The sequence below is a fragment of the Triturus cristatus genome, chromosome 2_1 (genome assembly GCF_964204655.1).
Source record: "Triturus cristatus chromosome 2_1, aTriCri1.1, whole genome shotgun sequence".
NCBI lineage: Eukaryota > Metazoa > Chordata > Amphibia > Caudata > Salamandridae > Triturus > Triturus cristatus.
In genome coordinates this window covers 861,199,789-861,222,848 of record NC_140581.1, presented here as the reverse complement: position 1 = coordinate 861,222,848, position 23,060 = coordinate 861,199,789, and the positions used below count along the sequence as shown (strand labels likewise).

The 23,060-nt window shown below is 43.2% G+C and overlaps 1 protein-coding gene across 2 annotated transcripts in view; it reads left to right on the top strand.

The window, feature by feature from the left end:
* DOCK8 (dedicator of cytokinesis 8) overlaps positions 1–23,060 on the top strand; it is a 567,196-nt gene that overhangs the window by 357,435 nt on the left and 186,701 nt on the right. For both annotated transcript variants that reach the window (XM_085632978.1, XM_085632979.1), the window contains one exon: positions 8,735–8,873. In XM_085632978.1, coding sequence (XP_085489104.1) covers positions 8,735–8,873 — 139 coding nt within the window. The remainder of the gene's footprint in view (positions 1–8,734; positions 8,874–23,060) is intronic.

Below are 23,060 nucleotides of genomic sequence, written 5' to 3'. Positions count from 1 at the left end.
CTAACAGCGGGCTAACCTTGGCCTTAGCTTTCGCGATTGGTTGATAAATTAAAAGCACTTAAAACAATCATTAAATTAGGCAAGTAAAGTGGCTGCAGATAGAGGGAACAACTTAACTTAAGACTTAGAGCGGCACTACAGACTTTCATGGTATTGCAGCTAACTATGCACTTGTCACAGTCTTTGATGTCTCCCAACATGCCAGTCAGAAATGGAGTCCGTTGTGGTTAAAGCCACTGTTGGGTTGCCAAAATATTCTGCTAGGGACAGGAACAAGGCTCCATAAACCTCCATTTTAGGTACTGCTTCCTATGTTGTAAGCAACACTCCCAACTCCTCGAATCACCCATAAAACCTCCGACAGTTACCTTCCAGCTGCTTCCTCCTTTCTTCCCCACAATATTTGAAAAGGTAGGAGGAAAGTGGGAACTGTATGTCTTACAAGGGCACCTTATAAAATGGTGAGCAGACTGTGTAAATACACTGTAGATGACCTCGCCTCTTGCCTGTACCAGCATTCGAAGCTCCAGTACCAGCTTCCGCTCCTGTTACTCGCTCCTCGTGCATGTGACGGCTTCTCCGGCAGACTCCAGCACACCTCCTCCATTTGTGAAGTGAAGCATGAATCTCAGGGGAGGTAGGCTTATAATCGGGGGCATGCTATCCTGAATCAATACACAAACTAGACACATGGGCAGCAGCAGGAATTGAGGGACAGTCGATAGAAAAAGTCTGCAGCATCCCGGCATCCTGCTTCAGTCATCATGAGAGACGCAGCCATCAACATGCTATTGGCTGAGCAGCGCAATGCTCCGCCATCTCTGAAACAGGATGTGGCTTCCCTCTCAGGGCTCCTTCAGGGGGCGGTCATCCTCATGGCCCAACTGTGTACTTCTTTTCTCATGTAAAAAAGTAATGGAAAAAGTAAATGGTAAAACCATTAAAGATTCATGACATTTGAGACTTAAAGGGTCATTTACTGTTCAGAGCAGCAGGTCCAAAGCCATTCTCTGTTGGTTGCAGTGTTGAGAATCTCTTTTTACCACCAAAGCAGCTGCCTCATCCAAGGAAAAATCAGCTTCAGGGGAAATATCAGTGACTGCAGGTCTACCATGCATCCTCCTGTCAGTATTTTTAGAAGCACATCCCCAAGCCGGTAGTACTTATTTAGAAAAAGATATCTAATGTCCACAGCAAATTGTGAGTGTATCTCAGCATACAGGGGACATTCCGGAGTAAGTAGGTAAGCACAAAGAACACAAAGACGCTTCGTTTTGCCGAGGGGAAAGCTCACCTGCCAGCAGGCGGAAAATCCTTGCACCAGGACACAGAGGGGCTGTGCGTGCAGTGGAAGCCCCGCCCCCTTGACCGGCGACCTTCATCTACGCCTCGTGCCTCCCGCTTCGCGGGACGCGCGCGGGCGTGCGCCGGGCTAAGCCCGGGCAAAGGGCGGGCCGTTTGAGGCCGTCCGAGGACGGAGGAGGCCGGGCCGGGCCACCCCCCTAACACGAGGACACTGATGTCATGCAACCGACTAAGACCTAAGGTACTGTGTCCCGTTAAAAGGTCTCATACCAATTTCATGGGGGCTCGTGACATTGCCATTTTATCACTAGTAGGATTCGTATAAATTGTTCTGTGTGCTGCCATTGTCTTTGTGACGATCCCTCTCGTTGTTGGGCTCTTACCATGGGTAAAAGGAAAGCTGTAGAAGGAGGATCTATGGCCAGTAGTAAAAAGGGTAAAAAACCAAAGAAAAGTATTCATGCTGCCATGAACTGTGTCTTGACAAGAATTGAGGGGATTGTCAATGATTGTGAGGATTCGTTGGCTGGTGGGCAGGCGGGGGATCAGACAGTTAAAACTGTTTCAAACCCTAATCGCATAATTCCATCTATGTTTCATACCCAGTGCTCGAACAAGCAACAAAGCATTATCCCCGCCCCCATTATAACCCATTCTGATCCTCAAATTATACTTGCACAGTCTGCGGGCACTACGAATGGTATAGAAGGGGATTTAGTGACTCCCGATTGTGCCCCCCAATCCATCTTATGCTCTAACAGGTTTGCCCCTCTTGATCCTGATCTATTTCAAGTAACAAGCTCTGCTCTAAAGTCTATCGACAATCTTGTGGCCCCTATTAGGCCCGATGCCGACTCCTTGGTGATCCTCCTTGATAGAATCAAGAGATTAGAGGAGCTAGTGGCGGCTCTTAATAAGAGGGTCGATGGTCTTATTATAAGTCAAGCTCCCTCTCCGAATTTCCCTGTTCCACTACCATCTACAGGGGTTGCTCCTTCTAGGATGAAGTTTGTTCCATCTAAGCCAATTCCCATGAAAACCAATGTCGATCTTGCACACGGGGGGGCTTATAATGAGGACAATACAACTAGAACAAATGGTCCTATTAAGTCATATGCGGACATGACAAGATGCCCTGACCCAGTAAGAACACCGACTGTAAACTCTTCCACTAGGCGCCCCCCTAGTTCTTTTCCACCCCCTAGACGGGGCAATAAGAATCTATCACTCCATACCCCAGTTTACTCGGCCAATTTCCACCCTGTGCATGCTAACCCCTCTGTTTTCATGACCTATGTCCCAAAATTGCCATCACGGTCTGCTTATGAAAACAGTGTATCTTTACATAATAAAGTTATACATTGGTTGAGACATGTCAGAGGGTGTAGATCGATCATTAGAGAGGATATTATAAGGACAAAAAGGCTATCACGGGTGGACGCTATCACGGACTGTGTTGAGATTGTGTTTGGGGATCCTGTTCTAGCAGAAAACTTGTTATTGCTCGAGTTTAGGTCATCTCCTCCCGCTCATTCTCCAATCCAGATCTGTAGGCTTCCTGCATGGACTGACTTGAGGGAGGGACAGGACTCGGGCTTAAGACAAGTGGACTGACTACTCAATCCTCACATGAGATCCCCCGCACATTCACCCATATTTCACTCTAATGAGGGGTCAGATTTGAATATCATTTCTGTTCCCAATTTGTCCTTAACTGACTTGGGTGAAACTGCTGACATTCTGGTAATCAACGAGGGGTGCCAAGATAGTCAGGTGGTGGACATGGGGATCTCCCCAATGCCTATTTCTTTGGGGGTCATTAAGTTTTTATCGTGGAATATTGCGGGATTTAGGAGGAATCTCGTAGACCCTGTCTGGAGTGATTTCATCGACAAGTTTGATGTTATCCTCTTTCAGGAAACCTGGATCTTAGTCCCCCTGCATAGATCAGGTTTTATTACCCATTTTGTCCCCGCAATTAGGTCCACACGAGGTCGACCCTCTGGGGGCCTTCTAATTTGGGTCAACATCAGCTTGAATTGGGCAGTCACGAGGCAGGAAATTACATCTCATGACCTCCTCCATCTATCCATCAACGGGGCTGACCATCAATCACCCCTTGAAATATTTAACATCTATGCCAGAGGGACCCCTGGTGCAAGGGTAAGTCCCGTTGTATCAGCTCTCGAGTCTGAACTAACAGCATTCACTACCAAGGTGGATGTCATCGTTGCCGGGGACTTTAATTGTACTTTCGAGCCCCTGAGCAGCGATGACATCCTGGGTATTGGAGATGCTGATTCTAAGCAGGGTATACCTCAACTTACCCTCCCGCCAAAAAAGAAATGGTCTAAGAGAGCTGTGCAACTTAATGCGCTAACATTGGAGTTTAAGTTGAGAGCTGCAAATGGACGAACCTGTTCAGATGGCCAGGGAGCCCCTACTTTTACAAGAACTACCGCTCCCTCGCGCACTGATTATATTTTGCTGGGCATCGAGCTCTGGACGGATCTTATCGATATGGAAGTGGTCCATAGGTGTGAGAGCGACCACAGCCCGCTGTCCATGCAACTTAGGCGCGAGTCGGTTACTACCTCCATTGAGCCCTCAAACAAACAGAGGCCTGGGGCAAGAGAGGTCGCCCCGACTAATTGTAACAGGCGCCTTAAGTAGCCAAGGGTAGTAAAGCGCGGGATGGACCTGCATAAATTAAAAGGCTAGTGGAAGAAGGCATTCTAGCTCTAGACACGCTCATGGGCTGTCTCTCACAAGCCCCTTCACCCCAAGACTTCTTAGAAGTCTATCAACAAACTGTGGCAAAGGTGGGGAATTTTTTTGTGATGCAGGAAAAGGGGGATTTAAAGTACCCCCCCCCCCCTCCCAAAATCAGAAAACCTTTGGTTCTCACAGGTCTGCAGGGAAAAGAGACAGATCCTATCTCGAGCTATAAAACATAAGGTTCAGCCAGCCATTATTATTGCCCGGAAAATTTACCACGAAGCCATTAGGAGGGCGAAGCGACTGTGGGAGGAAAGCCACTGGCAGGATTTAAAGGCTGCAGCCTTACTCAAAGATTCAACTTCCTTCTGGAGTCTCATCAATGTCAGCACTAAGGGAGGGACCGATCCAATTCCGAATCATATAACGGAGAGTCAATGGCATCAACACTTCTCTGACCTTTACTCATTTGGGGAAAGTGTGGTCTCAGAGAAGCTGACCCCGGTAATAGAGAACTCGGTATCCTTGGAGATGGAGGCCGCGTTTGGGTTATCTGAGGTCCTCTCTGCAATCAATATGATTGCTCCGGGAAAGGCAGCTGGACCCGATGGTCTCCCTGGCGACCTTTTGTTACATGATAAAGACCTGTGGGCAGAATTTATTCTTCGCATTTTAAATAATTTAGCTTTAGGATGCCCAGTTCCGGATTCTTGGAAGGGGGCGGAGGTGGTGGCCATTTATAAAAAAGGGGATAGGGGGGACCCTTCCAACTACAGACCGATTAGTTTAATCGATGTTTTACAAAAAGTGGTTGGCAGAGTCCTCCTGACCAGAATTAAGGCCTGGATAGATGAGGAGGGCATTTTGAGTCATTTTCAAGCCGGATTTAGGGAGGGAGTTGGCACCATTTACCAGGTCTTTAGATTTTGTACCATACACTGGAAATCTGTTCTTATTGAAAAAGGCAGCCTGTATTTGGCATTTATTGATTTAAAAACAGCCTTTGACCTGGTCCCACGATTACAACTGTGGCAGGTGCTGTGCGATCTGGGCATCCCTCCCTTAATCCTGGAGCACCTTAAACGCCTTCACGAAGGTAATTTTGCCAAAGTCAGATGGGGACATCAGGGTCAGCTCACAGAGAGGATAACCGTCGAGAAAGGGGTCCGCCAGGGCTGTGTTTTAGCCCCGACCCTGTTCTCTCTCTTTATAAATGGGGTGGCAGACCATTTGATAGATGACATGGTCGATGCACCAACCCTGTGCGGGGAAAAAACACCTACCCTGCTTTTTCCTGACGACACTCTGTTGATATCTAAAAGCCCTATGGGCCTACAAAGATTGCTCTCCCGTTTCTCCCAATTCTGTGACACCAGGGGCTTGAAAATTAATACATCAAAAACCAAGCTAATGGCATTATCACCCTCTAAAAATTTCAGGAATAACATCAAGCTCAATGATACTACTCTTGAGCTAGTTGAGGCTTTTGACTATCTTGGAGTCAGGGTAAACAATAAGCTAAAATGGGCCCCCCATCTATCGAAAATGCTTCTTGCCCATAAAAGAGCCTCAGAGGCAATAGCGAAACACCAGAGGCTCTCATACAGCAGGCCCATAGCTGCGGCAGTTAAGGTCTATGAGGGGAAAGCAATGTCAGCGGCCCTCTACGGGGCGGGGCTGTGGGGGTTTGAGAACCTAACAGAGCTGCTTAGATCGGAGAATAAGTTCTTTAGAGACTTACTATCGCTTCCTCTGTCTACCCCGCTGGTTCCTCTCCGTAGTGATCTCGGCAGACAAAATATTAGCAATGTGGCCAGGCTGTGTCCTATACTATATTGGACAAGGCTTCGAAGGACCCCTGAACTCCACCATTATGCTTCTGCCCTGGATGAGCTAATAAAACTTGGAGCAGAGCGTAAGATCCCCTGGGTATTGAATTTGAAAACAGAGCTGAAGAAGATAGGTCTTGAAGAGGCCTGGGAAACCCAGCTCCCTCCACCCAAATCAACAATAAAAAAGATATATTGGGAATGGGTCATGACTAATACCCTTAGAAATCAGGGAGGTGAGCTAACTGTGAATTTTTGGGACGTGAAACCTGCACCTAGTATGGAATTTTTTATGGACCTGATTGAATCTCCTGAAGATAGGTCCCTTTATCTTAAAATGAGATATGGTACCCTCCCACTTCACGAGTTCCAATCTAGATGGAGCAAGGCACCCGCAAGCTCAAAAGGCTGCCCAGGTTGCGCCTCGCCCGTAGAGTCTATTGGCCACTTTATGTTTGCATGTCAGGCATACCGACAACCAAGATCAAGATGGCTGATACCGGTCTGTAAAAATCTGGGAACCAGGTCTGCCAGGGTGGCATTGCGCATCCTGACCTATGAAACATCAGTCCCTAGTGCCATCTGTGGGACTGCCAAATACCTGGGCTGGGCTTGGAGGATAAGACGCAGGCTTCTTAAGGTGTACCAATCACAAGTTAAATATTTACCCCCCCGGACTTTAATGAGTACTGCTGTTTAATGTATTACCCAATGGGGGTCTTTGAAAACGTTGTATGTATATATTTATTGCTTTTTATTCTTTTTAATTGTATAAGGACCAAAGTCTATAGTTGTAGTGGGTTTTAAACTGTTTTTTATATGCATTGTATCAAAGTTTTATGATATTTTTTTATATATCGAATAAAGTAACTACAACAACAACAACAAATGTATACATTTCTTGAAAATTGGTCATGGTGTCAGGCTAGACATGGGCATGTCATACAATCAGTGATTTGCTGAACAGTTGTGGACTGGAGGCTGTGTCCATAAAGATCTGAACGGAGGTGGTGACTCTACGTTGGATCTTTGTGTCTCTACTGCCTCTCTCAATGTGCTGGCACATAAGACTTTCTGTCAAAACTCATATGTTTTACTAACAACATCTATGGTTTGTTAACTTGAAAGAGGCCCCACATGTTCCCCCCTGCTCCAGAGATGCTGTTAGACATCTAAAGATTGATCCATGAGGGGTGGATCCATACTAGTTATTAAGGCTGTCCATGTGAAATAAATCTGCATATTACATCTAAATTAAACAACTTTCATAGACCTGGCCCTCCTAATCCTTTGTTGGAAACACTTGATGGAATAAAAAGAAGCCAAGAAAGAAAGTACTGAGAGGCACTTAGTCAACCTTAAAGCTCATTTTTAAATATTTAAGACACATTGTTAAATATAACTTGAATATGTCTAATAACTATCCTCAATATCTTGAGAGATGATTCATCTGTTCCTAGTAGGAACCAAGTGATGCCTCATTGTAGAGCCACACAACAGATTGTCTGGCTGTCTGTGTTCTACTTGAGTGGGATAAGAAAATGCATGTGAAAGAGGAGAACAGAAGGCACTATATCGCTGACTTGAAAGGCATAGCGATAAAGATCTGAAGGTTAAACCCTTTCAGTGATCTATACTCTTTGTGCCTAATCACTGAATTTCACCATATCACTATATCACCATTTTTGAATCTCACTTAAATATACTTATTAAATATAGACATGATTTCGAGAGAGGATGACTCATGAAGGAGACAAAAGTGAGTTGTCTTCTAGTGCCTCACGGATCCATGGTGAATTATTGGTCTCCTGCTTAACGTAGGACAGTGAAATGTGAGTAGACCAAGAAGGAGGTCGTAGCAACGTTTATAAAACAAGCTACAATTATATCTGCTGTGGGCCTGATCTACTACTGTAAGCTTACATCTAGATTTGGAGTAAAATTGGTACCACTGTGGAATTGAAAAAAGAATTACAGGATTTCTCCAAACAATCTGTGACCATCCAGGTTTCACAAGAGTATGTCTGGAAATCTTTGTAAATCCCATATTCCTGACATGTACAACCATTTACACATGCATATACATTTACACATGCTTAAACATGCCACAGCATAGCATATATTATTTCAAACGTTTTTCCACCACAGAGAAATTATTTCTCCTCTTCCCTACACCTCCACCTCCACCTTTTTTAAGGGTGTTCACTCCTCCATCCCACCGTGGATAGGGGCTTATTCCTGCTCTGGGCAGGGGTACATCTCCACCATTGTCCATGATGGGAATCTGTCTGCCAAATGTTCGTGAATACACACAAACTTTAAAAGTGAATGGGTGTTCACGTACTTATAGAGGACTTCCGTATCTGGCACATCTCAATCTCCAACCCACCTTTTCCCCCAGATTTGTTTACTTGTAAAACTACCCAATAATTGTACAATTTTTCATGTGTATCAATCTGTTTACAGTTTGGGTACTTGGCTCAGCGCTGAGTTTAAATTCGCTTCTGTGAAGGTTTTTGAACACCTATATAGTTTTGCAGATACCGTGGTGAACTGGTACCATTTAGAGCACTTTGTGATTCCTTTAATTTATTTATTTTGCTGAAAATGGTACTTTGTAGGAAAAAGAGAAACTGTAGACAGAGTAACCTGGCACATATTCGAAATGTCATTGTAGTATATCGGAACAATTTGTACTGCAATGAAATGATGATGTAGAAAATAGTATATGTACACGACAGTGTGTCGGTGTGTGATTTGTAATCGAAGTTTTTAATCTGACCTTTCCAGAGTGTTCAGCTCTATCCATTAAATATAATATCTGGTTCTTCATGCCAGTCAGCTTCTAAGTTTTAATGGAATGCTTTCCTCGTTTCGCCCAGGTGTCCGGATTTCTATGAAGAAGTAAAAATCAAGCTGCCAGCAAAACTCACAGAAAAGCACCACTTGCTGTTCACATTCTATCACATCAGCTGCCAGCAAAAGCAAGGAACGACAGTGGAAACCCTTCTCGGGTACTCGGTATGGTATTTGTGTATATCAGTCCTGTACTATATATACAGTTCATAACCAAGCTTTGTGCATCTGCTGACACACTGAATCATGTCTAACCAATCAGCAGCCATCTAGAATGTCAACAGGATAGCACTATGAGGCTTGCATATGTGATCTACTGTTAAACCTTGAGGCACATCTCTAAAGTCATAGATGTTCTCAAATATGGATGAATTGAAAATGTGCATCAATTACGGATTGAAAAGAAATTAAATTTAACAACGATGAGCCTGGCAAACGTATTTTTTTTTTAAATAGCTCATGAGGAAGAGTATTAGAAATAACCATGGAGTATTTTGCATAAAAGTAGAATTCAATGCAAACCGATCAATTACAAGCAGAAGCAAAGACGATAGGTCTCAACCAGTCCAAGGCAACTCCCATAAATATGTGCACAATCATGGTGCCCATTTTGTAATGATTTTTTATTTTTTTTAACTTAAAAGGACACCATTCCAAAATGTCTGCCACTCAGCACAGTGGTCGTCTTGGAACATGGTAAAAGCAACCAGTGATCAGCAAAGTATTGCTCGCTTTTGAATCAGCTAATCATAGTGCCTTTGCACAAAGCGGAATTGATGTAGTTAATTAAGAATCAAAGATTGAAATGTCTGTAAAATAGAATATATAGCCAACCAACTAATTCATTTAAACCCTCCTCCTCCTCAGGCAATGGACGCTACCTGTGTTTTTTGGAAACTTTAATAATTTCACCTGAAGAGCAGGTGCATCAGATGCAACACCTTAGTAGAACTGAACCCTAGCTAGCAGGAAGGTCGAGGTGCTGAAGAGTTAAATAAGAACCAAGAATATAGAGTATTACATTTGCAATATTTTTTTTCAAAAAGCTCAAATACTCGAAGGAAATCTTTTTTTACAAAGGCGCACGCTGGAGCAACAAAGAAGAAAAAACATGCACAACTTAAATGATGTTTCTGTAGACACCAAGAAGGAGATTGAACCAAATAATGAAGACCAACCTTTGACTACAGACTCCAGCACGACATCAGTAAATGAAACAGTGCATACATTAATGCCTTTCAATGCCCGGGAAAGAATGCGACAGAGGTATCACGGAAAGGAAGCACACTCGATTTAGTGGCCTTTAGGGAGTTAAATGCTGCTTTAAGGGAGGTGGGTAATATACACTCAGAACATATGGGAGGCCAGACTTCTTTTGCAGATAATAGAAAAGGCTGTTGTGTAATAAATCTCTCACTAGTAGAGATTAAGGAAAATAAAAGTGGTCTCCTTGAAAATCTGATGATGACAGGACACGGGAGGATACTTGTAGATGTCAAAGTTCTATATTTTGAAGAGATTTAAGGAAAGTGAGGTGTTAAATTGAAGCAGGATTTTAACTATTTTGGAAATATAGCTTGCCTCACTGAGATCACTGCTATAGATATTGGGAGGATTAGCTGTATGTGTAATTCTGAAGGTGAAGAGGCAACACAGGTTGATTTTGTATTCTAAGATAATTTGTTCTTTGGTGATAAATTCGACAAATAACCTCCATAAAAGTGGAATTGGGGTAAAACCAAATTTTAAAGTAAATGGGGTGCAGAAATGTGTTCAACACTCTTGTAAGGGGGCCACTTGTCTATGGGGCAATTGTCTTGCATGAGCTGTAGTCTGAATGCCAAGGATTATGATTAGAAAAGGGCCTTTATGGAGAAGGGAAAGGATATGTTAACTAGACTCAAAGCAACTGTTTACAACAGTTTGCCGTATCTGGCAGTTCCTAAATCCCACATAACAGCCTGTAACTAGGTCTAAAAAGTGTATAAACCCATTCAAGGCAATGGAGAAAGTTTGACAGACTAAGGGCCTCATTGCAATGTAGGTGGGCCCAACACAGAGGTGGAGAGGTGTGGCTCACTGGTTAGAGGCGGCAGACCCGTAAGCAGAGAATCGGCCAGGGACCAGGGTTCAATTCCTGACGCGGCAGGGTCGTGGACCAGCGTCAAAACGGACTCGATAATTCTCGCCTCGGTACCTACTCTAACCAGGAACACACTCTGCAACTCTGGGCATTAAGCTTGCCTCATCTCTACAACGGCCCCCCACAGACGCTGGGGATGCCTGGTTTCACCTTGGAGATACCCAGAAAGGGACCATCTCACAGGGATAGCCAGGACGGGTTCCCCAGCGGTCTACAGCACCGGGATGCCCCGTTGCTGGGGCAGCTGTGCGCTTTACAAGTCTACAACATTTACATTTACATTTACAGACAGCACATCGTTGTCGTTCCCACCGGCATCTAAAGCAGCGGTCAGACCGCCACATTACTATGCGGTCGTCCAACCGCATGGGTGAGGGACCGACCGCTGCACCTCCGACGGGCTCAAGGAGCCTGTCATCCCAGCTGTCAGAATCCCTACAATGAGGGCGGTGCCTGCTCAGGCACTGCCGTAGGGATTCCGATGGCCCTTTCCGACAGCCTTTCAATGGAGGTCCAACCACCACTGAAAGGCTTTTGGACTAGCAGGGCCCCTGTACCGCCGCAGCCACCACCATGAGACCAGGGGGACACCACAGACGCCCCCACAAACATCCATGCCCCGTGTCCAGCCACAGGGTGCAGGGATGTTTAAAAACATGCCTTTTGGCATTGGGGCTTGTGCTGCAGCCTATTTCCGGGCCGCAGCACAAGCCTCAGTGCAAAGAGGCATGTTTCCGACCGCCTTCATGGCGGTCAGATCTTAATTTGGCAGTCAGGACTGCCAGCTACCTGTTGGCCGGCCCCTTTACCACAACGATGCCGGTCAGACGTTCGTCCGACTGAGGGCTTTGGTATTTTGGAATGTACTTGGTCTTAACATCATGGCCTGTTGGTTAAGAATTGTGATATTTTATTGTTAAGCAAAACCTGTCAATATAATAAAATTGATATATGGTCATTGTTATATGTAATTGATATATTTGGTTTGAATGTTTTTGAAGTCTGACAATTTGGGCAGAAATGGGTGCACTGTGGGAGGTCTAGGTACTCTGCCAAATAAGGGTTTAAAATGCAAATGATCAATTCATGTGAATGATCAGAACATGTTTGTAACTCTGATAAATTATCTGGATCTCACACCTAAGTTGGAAGATTTATGTATAAATATTTGTTATGATACTAAGGTAAATCCTAAAATATTTCTACACATGATCCAAAGTTGCGTGGGTGCGCTAAGGTACAATTTCCTGAAGCATTGATTTATTTGGGCAGAGATTTAAACACAAAGATATTACTTTCAAATATACAGGGTTAAGACAAGAAAACAGAATTATCTATTTTCGACCTTGTCAACTTTCCAGCCACTGTTTATCCAATAAAAACAGGGTTATAAACGGGATAGAAGCTGTTTGCGAATTGTTTTGGGATATTATGATTGTTAATGCTGACTGACTGCCTTCAATAGGAACAACCAGGAGGTAGAACATTTATTAGAAATACGATAATATCACCCAACAGAGTATCTGCTTATTGATTTCTGAGCATTCTCAAAGCATAATAATGTTTAGGTTCTAGAGTGGGAAAGAAGTGGTCACCTTCAATAAGCTAGCACTGATTTCTCTTTAGAATCCTGCAGACTAAAGGGATTGTTGTTAAATATAATTTTTAAGTTGATTATGGGTCATTTGGTTTGAAGTAGTTGCAAGAAGCAGCGTGTACTATTGGGGATCATGGTCAGGACATATTACATATATTCAAGTCATTTTGAAAAGATTAGATAGGAAAAGAAACATGAAATAAAGGACCTTGTTCGAAAACGAGTGTAATGATTATTGGCGCCTGGTCTAAAAACACCTTTGAAGTTATCTATTTGGTAGACATCCCATGACAAGTAAGCGATTATAATCGTATAATCCTGGACAGAAGAAAGTGACATGCTTTGTAGCTTTTAGTGGAGTAGACCAGTAATACAACCACAACCCTTATTTGTACCACGGTGAGGTTAGGCTTCAAAAGCAACTTGAAATTTACTACTTTTTAAAATTATGAGAACACATCTAACAATGGGATCTAGCTTGCCTAACGTATACAATTGTGCATGTTTGGTTTAACTAACCTACAGAACAGTTCTAGTTAAGTCTGCTGATATCCTCAATTACATAATGAACAAATTTAAAAATCTTTGCACATTTCTTGTAGGGACTAATTTTGAATATAGCAAGCTTTTCAAAGACTCTTGTTCTGCTGACACAAGTTTATGCCACGTTCAAAGGATTGGAGCCCATCCTCGATAAGACGTTCCACCATGCCCAGTTCCAAACAGATTCCCTCTATGCAGAACAAACTTCTTAACATAAGGAAAGATTTCCATAAGCGACTTTCTATTCTTTCTATCAAGGCAATTTCCTTAATAAGTGCACTCTCTATTTCATACATAAGCTGATCCTCTCTCTTATCCCTCCCCAGTCTAGAAAAATTCTTGTCCAGGGCCTTATTTTATCTAGACATGATTATGGAAACGCCCTGTACCTAGGCACTCCAGTAGCTGTCATTAAAAAACTTCAGCACGCCCAGAATGCCGCAGCAAGACTGCTCACGGGGACGAAATCAAGGTGCTCGGCTAAACCCTCTCTCAAGGCTCTCCACTGGCTCCCCATCCAGGAGCGCATCGCCTTTAAAACCTTATGTATCTCTCATAAAATCTTACAAGGTAAAGGCCCACCTATACTAAAACCACTCAACAAACCCCATAAATCTACCAGACAGCTCAGGTCGGACTCCCTTTTTCTTGCTAGCGTCCCCAGAATAAGAAGAGCACGCACGGGTGGGCGCCGCTTTGCATACAACTCCCCCAAGCTCTGGAACAGCCTCCCCCTCAGCATTCGCACAGAAAACAATCTGCTTTCATTCCGCAGATTACTGAAAACATGGCTCTTCCCCCAATAATCCTATACCAGGAGTACTTTTAGGCCGACACTATAGCGCTGGGACGCCCGAGGGTAGCTATGCGCTCTATAAAACCCAAATCAAATCAAATCAAATCAAGCAAAGCAGGAACTTTAGCAATATAAACTCTGAATAGTGCATCAATCTTATAATGACATTTTGCTATGAAACACTTTAATAAACTTGAACCTATTGATGCAGCTTAGTCCATTTAAGCATGGATATGAGAAATGCAAATAGGTTTGCATCAATCAGCATTTCGATGCGGTTTTTATGTATTGTTAAACTAAAGTTTGTATGTGCACAAACCTTTTAGACTATCATAATGTTGGTTTTGTTAAAGTTTATATTAAGGATATTAAGGAAATGCTATGATGCAAATGTATGCAAAGACTTTGGTTTCCTTTGAAGGCCATTTGGGGTAAGGTCTAATAAAACTATATTATCAGCATGACTCAGTAAAGAAATGACCTCTCTCCCCAGCATATCCATCTCATTATCTAGGAAAGTAATTGATTCAAGGGACTCTGGTAACCATTGATGTAATGAGTCCTCAGTTGTTTTATCCCATTTAATATCATTCTGATTATAATAAGGATAAGCCCCATGGTGCTGGAATATTTTATTGAAGCCTTTGCAACTAGCATCAAAAGTTATAAATAAGGATACAGATGAGTAATTTACCTCAAAGGTAGCAACCTGCCCATTACCATAAATGAGGTAAAAGCATATGAAACATTCACCCTTATTTCAAGTGGAGCATCTGGGGCAATCATATTCAATTCTGCCGTTTAGAACTACTAAGTTCAATCTTGATATCCAGCATGATAATTTAATACTACGCTAATCACTTTTAGTATTGAATAGCAGTGGAGCATCCAGCTCTGAGGTCTCATTTAGATAAGGGACATCTGATGCAACATAGATGGAACCACTGATGCAGCACTAAAATCACCAACTAATGTGGTGTTACTAAAAGATATTGTATCTTCAAATTTCTCAATTATGGACATAGATGTTTTCAACTAGATCGTTTTTTGCATCAGGAGGTAAGTACCCATCGCACAGCATGATATCGAGCTTTGATGATTTGAAAACAGCATCATAACCTGAAGTGAGGTCTGTCAGAAAACCTGTAAGATGACCTGAAGTAAAGTCGACAAGAAGTGCAAGATTCATCAAGTGGAGACCAGCCCTCTAGTTACAATGCTTTGTGATATGGCACAACCAAATGCTTAAAGCGAGCTTTGCATGGCATGCTGGACCACTGCCATTTCCTGTTGCTGCTTCAATACCAGCCTTCTGAAGTTCTCAGACGGAGTAAATTCTAATTTATTGCAGTAAACATTTCAAACATGACATCTTTCTGATGTCACCTTCCTAAACCTCCCACACTACACTACCTCTACAACATCACCCAAAACCTTCCCACCCAGTAACATTGTTTTGAAGTTGCAAAAGTGCGCCATCAGCATTATACCAATGAAATACGTTAATACAGATAATGTCCGTCTAAAGCTCTAACCAATCTATAACATATGCCAGACCTGCAAGGTAAAGTGAGTTTGAAGTGGTTTCTTTAGGTCACACTTTGAATTCAGTAGTCTGTCCATGGGAGCTATCTAGGACACCTTATCATATTTGGACCCAATGAGCCTAATTCACTCCAAAAATATAGAAGTATGTGTGGATATATACACGTTAACTTGAAGGAACTTCTACACTTTAGTATAATTCATAAACCTTCACAGGAGTATGATTGGAAAATTGCAGCAAAAGGAATCAGACAACCAGTGTGCCACCGTAGACCAGCCAAATGCATAACAGCCTTGGTCCTGTACCATTATGAAGAGTCAAGCCAAATTGCAGAGCAAGGGATCCTGAAGATGCAAACACAAGCAACTCCAGGCTGCCACTGGCCTACTTAAGGGTCGTCAATAAGAAATAGCTTGAGTCCGGTGACACAGTGAGCATGGGAACCAAACCTGGGCATACCCATTGCGTTTACCTTTAATAATAATCTTTATTTTTTAATTCATAAAAAATATCCATAAAAGATCATACAGTAAAAATACTATTACAAATACAGTGGCAGATAAAAAACAGGCTACAGAATAGCATATATGATCTTCATTCAACAGTTGTGAATACATCAAAGCAGGACGCACGTTTTTCAAACAACGATTTTTAAAAAGCGGTATGATAAGAGCTCTTCGAGGGTGAACATAAAAACCACACAACAAGATAAAATTAAGTGTGTTTTGTGGGGACACAACGTCCTAGCTTCATCCCTCCATTCCACCTCTCAGGAAATTCTAACAAAAAATGAAGTTTGTTCAACCTGAACCTGGTCAGCAGGAATCGATGATTACAGACATAGAATAAAGATAACGTTCCATCCCACTAACAGTTTTTAACAGAATGTACACTCAAACGGAATATTTATGGAACTCCTGGCCCTCTCTGTTAGACTGACAGAAATAGAAAGACTCTACATGTCTAGTTTAAATTCTTTTGCCTTATTAGCTCAGGTCTGTCAAATAGAATGCTGAGAACCAAAGGAGAAAAATAGGTTTTAATACATTTTAATCAAAGTATTTTATGTGTGTTATGATGGGGTTAACAATCCTGCAAAATCTCCCAGTTTAATTCCAACTCGGGCTTTAGCCAGATAGAGATCCATCTTAAAAGTTTATGGAGGGCAATAATATCAGATAAATCATTAACTCCTAGTTCTAGATGGACGATATTCCCAGGAATACCCTGTGGAATGCTCAAATCGCATCTAGAACATTTATTCTCTATTATCTGAAAAGCAGAAATATCAATATATACCCATATGTTGCTTTCATAAACAACTGAAGAAATGTATTTGGCATAATACATTTTAAGGAGAACCTGCAACAATTTCTTCCCCAACAATCTTCTTCTTCAAAAATGAATTTCTCATATTGTCAACCAGAGGGAGCAGGGAACGAGCAGAATCAAATTTAACTCCTAAGTGGGGGATATTATGAACTTTAGCCAAAACAAGCCTCTTGTTAAAAATTGGGTTTCTGGTTGGCAGTTTTATGTAGCAAAAATACCGGTAAAACACGGGGGTCAAAGGGAAAATTTAAAGACATGCACGGAAAGAATCCCCTAGTATCTATATCTGAAAACAACAAGAAATCCGTGGGTCTACGAACGCCGTACTAATTGTCCAGAGCCACAAATCCAGATGCTATAAAAAAAAAAAGTCCTCATAAAGAGGACGGAGTCCCATCACCCACCAAAGTGACATGCTTCATCATCTGGGGCCTCCTCTTAACCACAACCTGGTGTGGTTAAGGAGCTACAACTCCTGGATGAATAAGGAAGGAGGAGCTCGCGGATGTTTTCTGGGTCTTAACAACCTGATGAGGCCTAGTAAAACAGAGACTAAAGCTGCCCTAAGTGTGGTGAAATAACGTGAAAAGTGCAGTGTATGTAAAAGATCAGTTAAAATTGGCTTTCGAACGAAAAATATGTTTATTAAATATCATTAGATGTCAAAGACTAAAAAAAGTGGTCGACATGTTTCAGCCATTAGCGATCAAGAATTATGATCATGGCTTTCATCAGGACCAAATGTTACTACTGCAACATTAACTTACAACAGGTAAAAACAAAATAAACCTGAATAGAAGCAAAACGATACCTCCGGCAGGTATAACCACTCAACTGATGGTAAGTGGAGCTGCAGGGGTTCTTTACGAAGTGCCTGTGCAAATCACAAAGGAAAAACAAAAGAACAGCATATTAATATAGCAAGGGGGTAGGGGGTAGAACAATTAGTGACTTTCAGCAGCTGGTACCAACAGGTCTACCACTGATCAGCTTACCCGTCATAGATGGGGAATATACGTCTACGCTCCTGGTGACAACTCAGGGCGTGAGGCAGCGCTCTGTTAAAACAAGAATAAAAAACATCCTGGTATAGAAACAGATATCATAGATGGTAAAGTGATCTGTAGACCAATGTAACTCAAAATAGAGCTACTGTGCATGTGCATCAAACAACCTTCAACAATAGTGATGCGCCTAGAGTGAAAAGGCCTGCTAAGGAGCTCGCAAACAACTCCAAATGTAACTCGCTCTAGAGAAATAATAAAACCAAGCGAGGAAATCCCTGTGCATGGGCTGTACTCACTAGACCATCAAAAAATGCGCAATGCATATGAAGCACGGAGAGCACACTTCCTGACTACATCTCCCATAAGGCCAGTCTTTGGAGTAGAGTCTCGCAAGTCTATCATGTGATAGTTTTTTGTCTCTGGTCCCGCCCTCCATGATCACTTCCGGGTGAATACCGGCTTTTTTTAGCGGCGTTGGCCGCGACTTCAGTACCGCTCTGTACAATCAGGAAGACCGCCTGGGGTAGCGACGGCCAGGTAGGCTCTCACTGTATTAGACTGTTTGAGACGAGTGTGCGTACAGCGAGCCGTTGTATAGTTATGGTTTTGCCTGTGTGTAGTTAAGATGTGGATGCATTTGTACCAACTACACAGTAGATGCAGCGCGTCTTTCTCGTGAGAATTTGCAATGCTCATTTTCCAGCTTGTACCTTGCCGGCATTTGCACCGTTTGCGTTTGATTCGCCTTGAACATTGCATGCTGGCTGGCAAACTTGGAGCAGAGTTAATCATAAACTGTTGCGTGTTCCTGCATAACACGCTCCAAGCTTAGCTCCCTCCCCTTCAGAGATTACTATGTCTAGTCTTTAGCAAGCCTCGTTATATTATTCTTGGGGCTTGATTCGCACTCTATATGCCTCGATGGGGAGAATCCATGTTTACATATAGTCTCGAGTTCGCTTTAGCACGATATGCTTAGCGCGCAGTTTACTCCCGATTTGAGACCACAATGCCCAGTTTCTAGCATGATCACGACGGGTGCTCTCCGTGCTTCATATGCATTGCGCATTTTTTGATGGTCTAGTGTGTACAGCCCATGCACAGGGATTTCCTCGCTTGGTTTTATTATTTCTCTAGAGCGAGTTACATTTGGAGTTGTTTGCGAGCTCCTTTGCAGGCCTTTTCACTCTAGGCGCATCACTATTGTTGAAGGTTGTTTGATGCACACGCACATTAGCTCTATTTTGAGTTACATTGGTCTACAGATCACTTTACCATCTATGATATCTGTTTCTATACCAGGATGTTTTTTATTCTTGTTTTAACAGAGCGCTGCCTCACGCCCTGAGTTGTCACCAGGAGCGTAGACGTATATTCCTGATCTATGACGGGTAAGCTGATCAGTGGTAGACCTGTTGGTACCAGCTGCTGAAAGTCACTAATTGTTCTACCCCCTACCCCCTTGCTATATTAATATGCTGTTCTTGTGTTTTTCCTTTGTGTTTTGCCCAGGCACTTCGTAAAGAACCCCTGCAGTTCCACTTACCATCAGTTGAGTGGTTATACCTGCCGGAGGTATCGTTTTGCTTCTATTCAGGTTTATTTTGTTTTTACCTGTTGTAAGTTAATGTTGCAGTAGTAACATTTGGCCCTGGTGAAAGCCATGATCATAATTCTTGATCGCTAATGGCTGAAACATGTCGACCACTTTTTTTAGTCTTTGACATCTAATGATATTTAATAAACATATTTTTCGTTAGATAGACAATTTTAACTGATCTTTCACATACACTGCACTTTTCACGTTATTTCACCACACTTAGGGCAGCTTTAGTCTCTGTTTTACTAGGCCTCATCAGGTTGTTAAGACCCAGAAAACATCTGCGAGCTCCTCCTCCCTTATTCATCCAGGAGTTGTAGCTCCTTAACCACACCAGGTTGTGGTTAAGAGGAGGCCCCAGATGATGAAGCATGCCACTTCGGTGGGTGATGGGACTCCGTCCTCTTTATGAGGACTTTTTTTTTTTTTATAGCATCTGGATTTGTGGCCCTGGACAATTAGTACGGCGTTCGTAGACCCATGGATTTCTTGTTGTTTTCAGATGGCAGTTTTATGTACCCTGTCCAAGCAGAATCCACAGTCCTAGTCAGGATAAGTCACAACACCCCCTAAATCATGCTGTGCTCACCCTCTGCTAGCGTGGCACAGAGCCGTGAGGCTTAACGTAAGAGGCAATGTGTAAAGTATTTGTGCAACACTTCAAACAGCAACACAGTAAAAAGACTCCACAACAAGTTAGAAAAATAGACTGTTAAAAAAACAAGACCCAAACGACAAGAATCCAACAACTAGAGGTCAAGAGATGAATTTTCAAATAATAAATGTAAAATAGCACTTAGAAACAATAAACGCTTAGACAGGTTGTCTGGTCACACTAGACTAGGAGAAAGTCCAATGGTCAGGCCAAACGCGATGGAGCATGGACTGGATACAGGGACCCACTTGGGCCCACTGAACTTAAAGTACCTTGATTCTTGATACATCGTCATCCAAGAAGATGTGAGGTGTAGCTCATGTGAGTAATGCGTCTGTGTCGAGCCCCGCAGTGGACAAGATATGTTGATTTTCACCACTAAACTGTGGCGATGGGGCGGTTCAAAGTGCAAGGCTCTGGTACCGAATGTGATGCACTGCAGCTGCTCCTGCAGTAGGCGATGTGTCGACTTCGAAGGTGATGCGCCGGTTCAGGAGGCAATGCAACCGGTCTCCATCAAGTAGCGACAAGGATGCGCTGGTTCCGAATAACACAAAAGCGAAGATGCACCAGTTCTGATGATGATGCCTGAGTTCTGGTTGAAGCAGCACTTTATACCCACTTCCAAGGACTCAGGACTGGGTTGGCACCACTTGACAGGACAAGACCTGCAGCAAGCAGTCCAGGTGCTGTAGCAGGATGAGTTGAAGTGTTTGATGTCCTGAGACTTACAACAGGAGGCAAGCCAGCAAGCCCTTCGAGTCACTCTGGGTTCAAGGGATGCATGTCCAGTTCTTCTCACCTAGGCGGGGGAACAGCAGGCAGCAAAGCAGCTTAGCAAGGCAAGAGTCCAGCAGAGTGGTGGTTCCTCCAGCAGCACAGCAGTTCTTCTTCCTGGCAGAGTGGTCACAGGTCCAGAAGTGTACTGAAGTCATGGTGTCAGAGTTCCAGTACTTATACCCAATTGTGCCTTTGAAGTGGGGGAGACTTCAAAGAAAGCTTTGAAGTGCACAGAGGTACTCTCTTCCAGCCATTGCTCCAGACTCACTCCTCGGAGGCATGCTCCCTTTGTGTGTGGACAAAACACAGCCTATTCAGGTCTAAGTGTGAGGCTGTGCCCAGCTCCTCCTTCCCATCACCCAGGATGGCCCATCAAAATATGCCCGAGTTTCCTTTGTGTTTGGCTGTCAGGAGGGAATACACAAATCCCAGCTATCACCCACCTCAGACTGAACAGAGACATGCAGCAGTTTCTAAATTGACAAAATAAGTAATGCCAACTTTCTAAAAGTGAGAAAAGGAAACAAGGGAACCCTACTCACTGGGAGCCTGGGCAGTATTTCTAGAAAGAAAACAATGGCTCCTATGGAAAAACTATTTTTGTAACAACTTATTTGATACAGAAAAGCACAAAGGCAATATATAAGGTTTTGCTTGATGTCAGAAAGAAAGTGTGCTATACATAACAGACAACCCAATGTATGATACTCTTCTTTTATATTTTTAAATGAGCAAAAGATAAACAGTGTATAATTACACAATAACAAATTTAACAATTTATCATGTACAAAAGATCATAAAAAGGTGTCCCAGTGAAAAAGTGATTGAACCTAAACTAGAAGTGACATTTACTGTGACATATATACAAGGTTTCAATTATTACACATAAGAGCGACCATCTAGGATAAAACAAAATATTTCGCAACACTCCTTAGTCATAGGTGTTGCATAGTGATTCGCCCTTGTCTATTGTCGACGGCGTTTCAACCCTATATTGAATGTAGGGTCTCTTCAGGACCTTAAGATGTGGGGACACCTAAAAAAGGGGGAAAAGGAATAATACCATCAAAACCAAGTGCTTACTAAAGAGATGGTATGAACCAAAACTACTGATGGGGGTGTACCTGAATGGTCGGATGCACCACCTGATGTAAAAGAGTATATAGTGACACCGTGAGTATAGTGAAAGAAGGGAAACTCACAGGGTACCCGTCCGGGCGCCCATATGAGGGTGATGTCAGGCAGTGAGATCGAGGAGCTACTGTAGAGTCTCCATAGCATTCAGAGATGTAGATAATCAGCTGTGGTAAAACAGGGACCGTATGATAACGCTCTGTTGGCGGGGAAGTAGGAGCACTTGATTAGGTAGAATTACCAATTATACGAAAGTATACTTCTAAATGCGCAGCTATTCGGTTGTACGCTGAAAGAAAATGTGGCCAACCATTACTATACGGTATCAAACCTCTAAGGAGTAGTGTGTGGGTAGAAAGTAAGGTCAGTACCTGTCATACGGTGATAACGTAGACTGGAGTGCCCGCCGGTAAGTGAAGCAAGAAAGCGTCCGTCTCTCTGCGTGGTGCAATAACAATGAGCAATAGCAGAGACGCGATATTTCAAAGGTGAGTTGCCGCCAGAATGCAATGGGTCAGACCAAACTACGGAGCGCGACCTGAAGATCAAATCGACGTATCCGCGTGCTGTAACTAAGCAACCGGTGACGGTGCAGAAGGGCTGCGTGTCACCCGGAAGTAGGGATGTGAATTGATTAATGTGTGTGGTGCCAATGTGATAGCATCGCTAGACATGTCCATGGACAATGGTGGGAGCATGATGCTGCAAGCACCAAAACCAGGTTGCTACGCGTCACAATAAATTCAGAGGCATAGAAAACGGAAGCAATGTACACGTCTATATGCCGTAACCAGGCCACGCTGCAGTAAAACTGTACGTCAGCTTCAAGAACGGATAAAATATTGGTGTATGTGCTCTACATTGAGTATGAGAATACCGCTGTGAAGTATATATCCCGTCAAGGCAAGCCTCACCCAACAGCCTCAGTGTGTGGTGCACAACTTGTTATTACCACTGCACGAAATAAGGGTGGTAGAGGGAGAGTGGGGAGACTTCCCCGCCAACAGAGCGTTATCATACGGTCCCTGTTTTACCACAGCTGATTATCTACATCTCTGAATGCTATGGAGACTCTACAGTAGCTCCTCGATCTCACTGCCTGACATCACCCTCATATGGGCGCCCGGACGGGTACCCTGTGAGTTTCCCTTCTTTCACTATACTCACGGTGTCACTATATACTCTTTTACATCAGGTGGTGCATCCGACCATTCAGGTA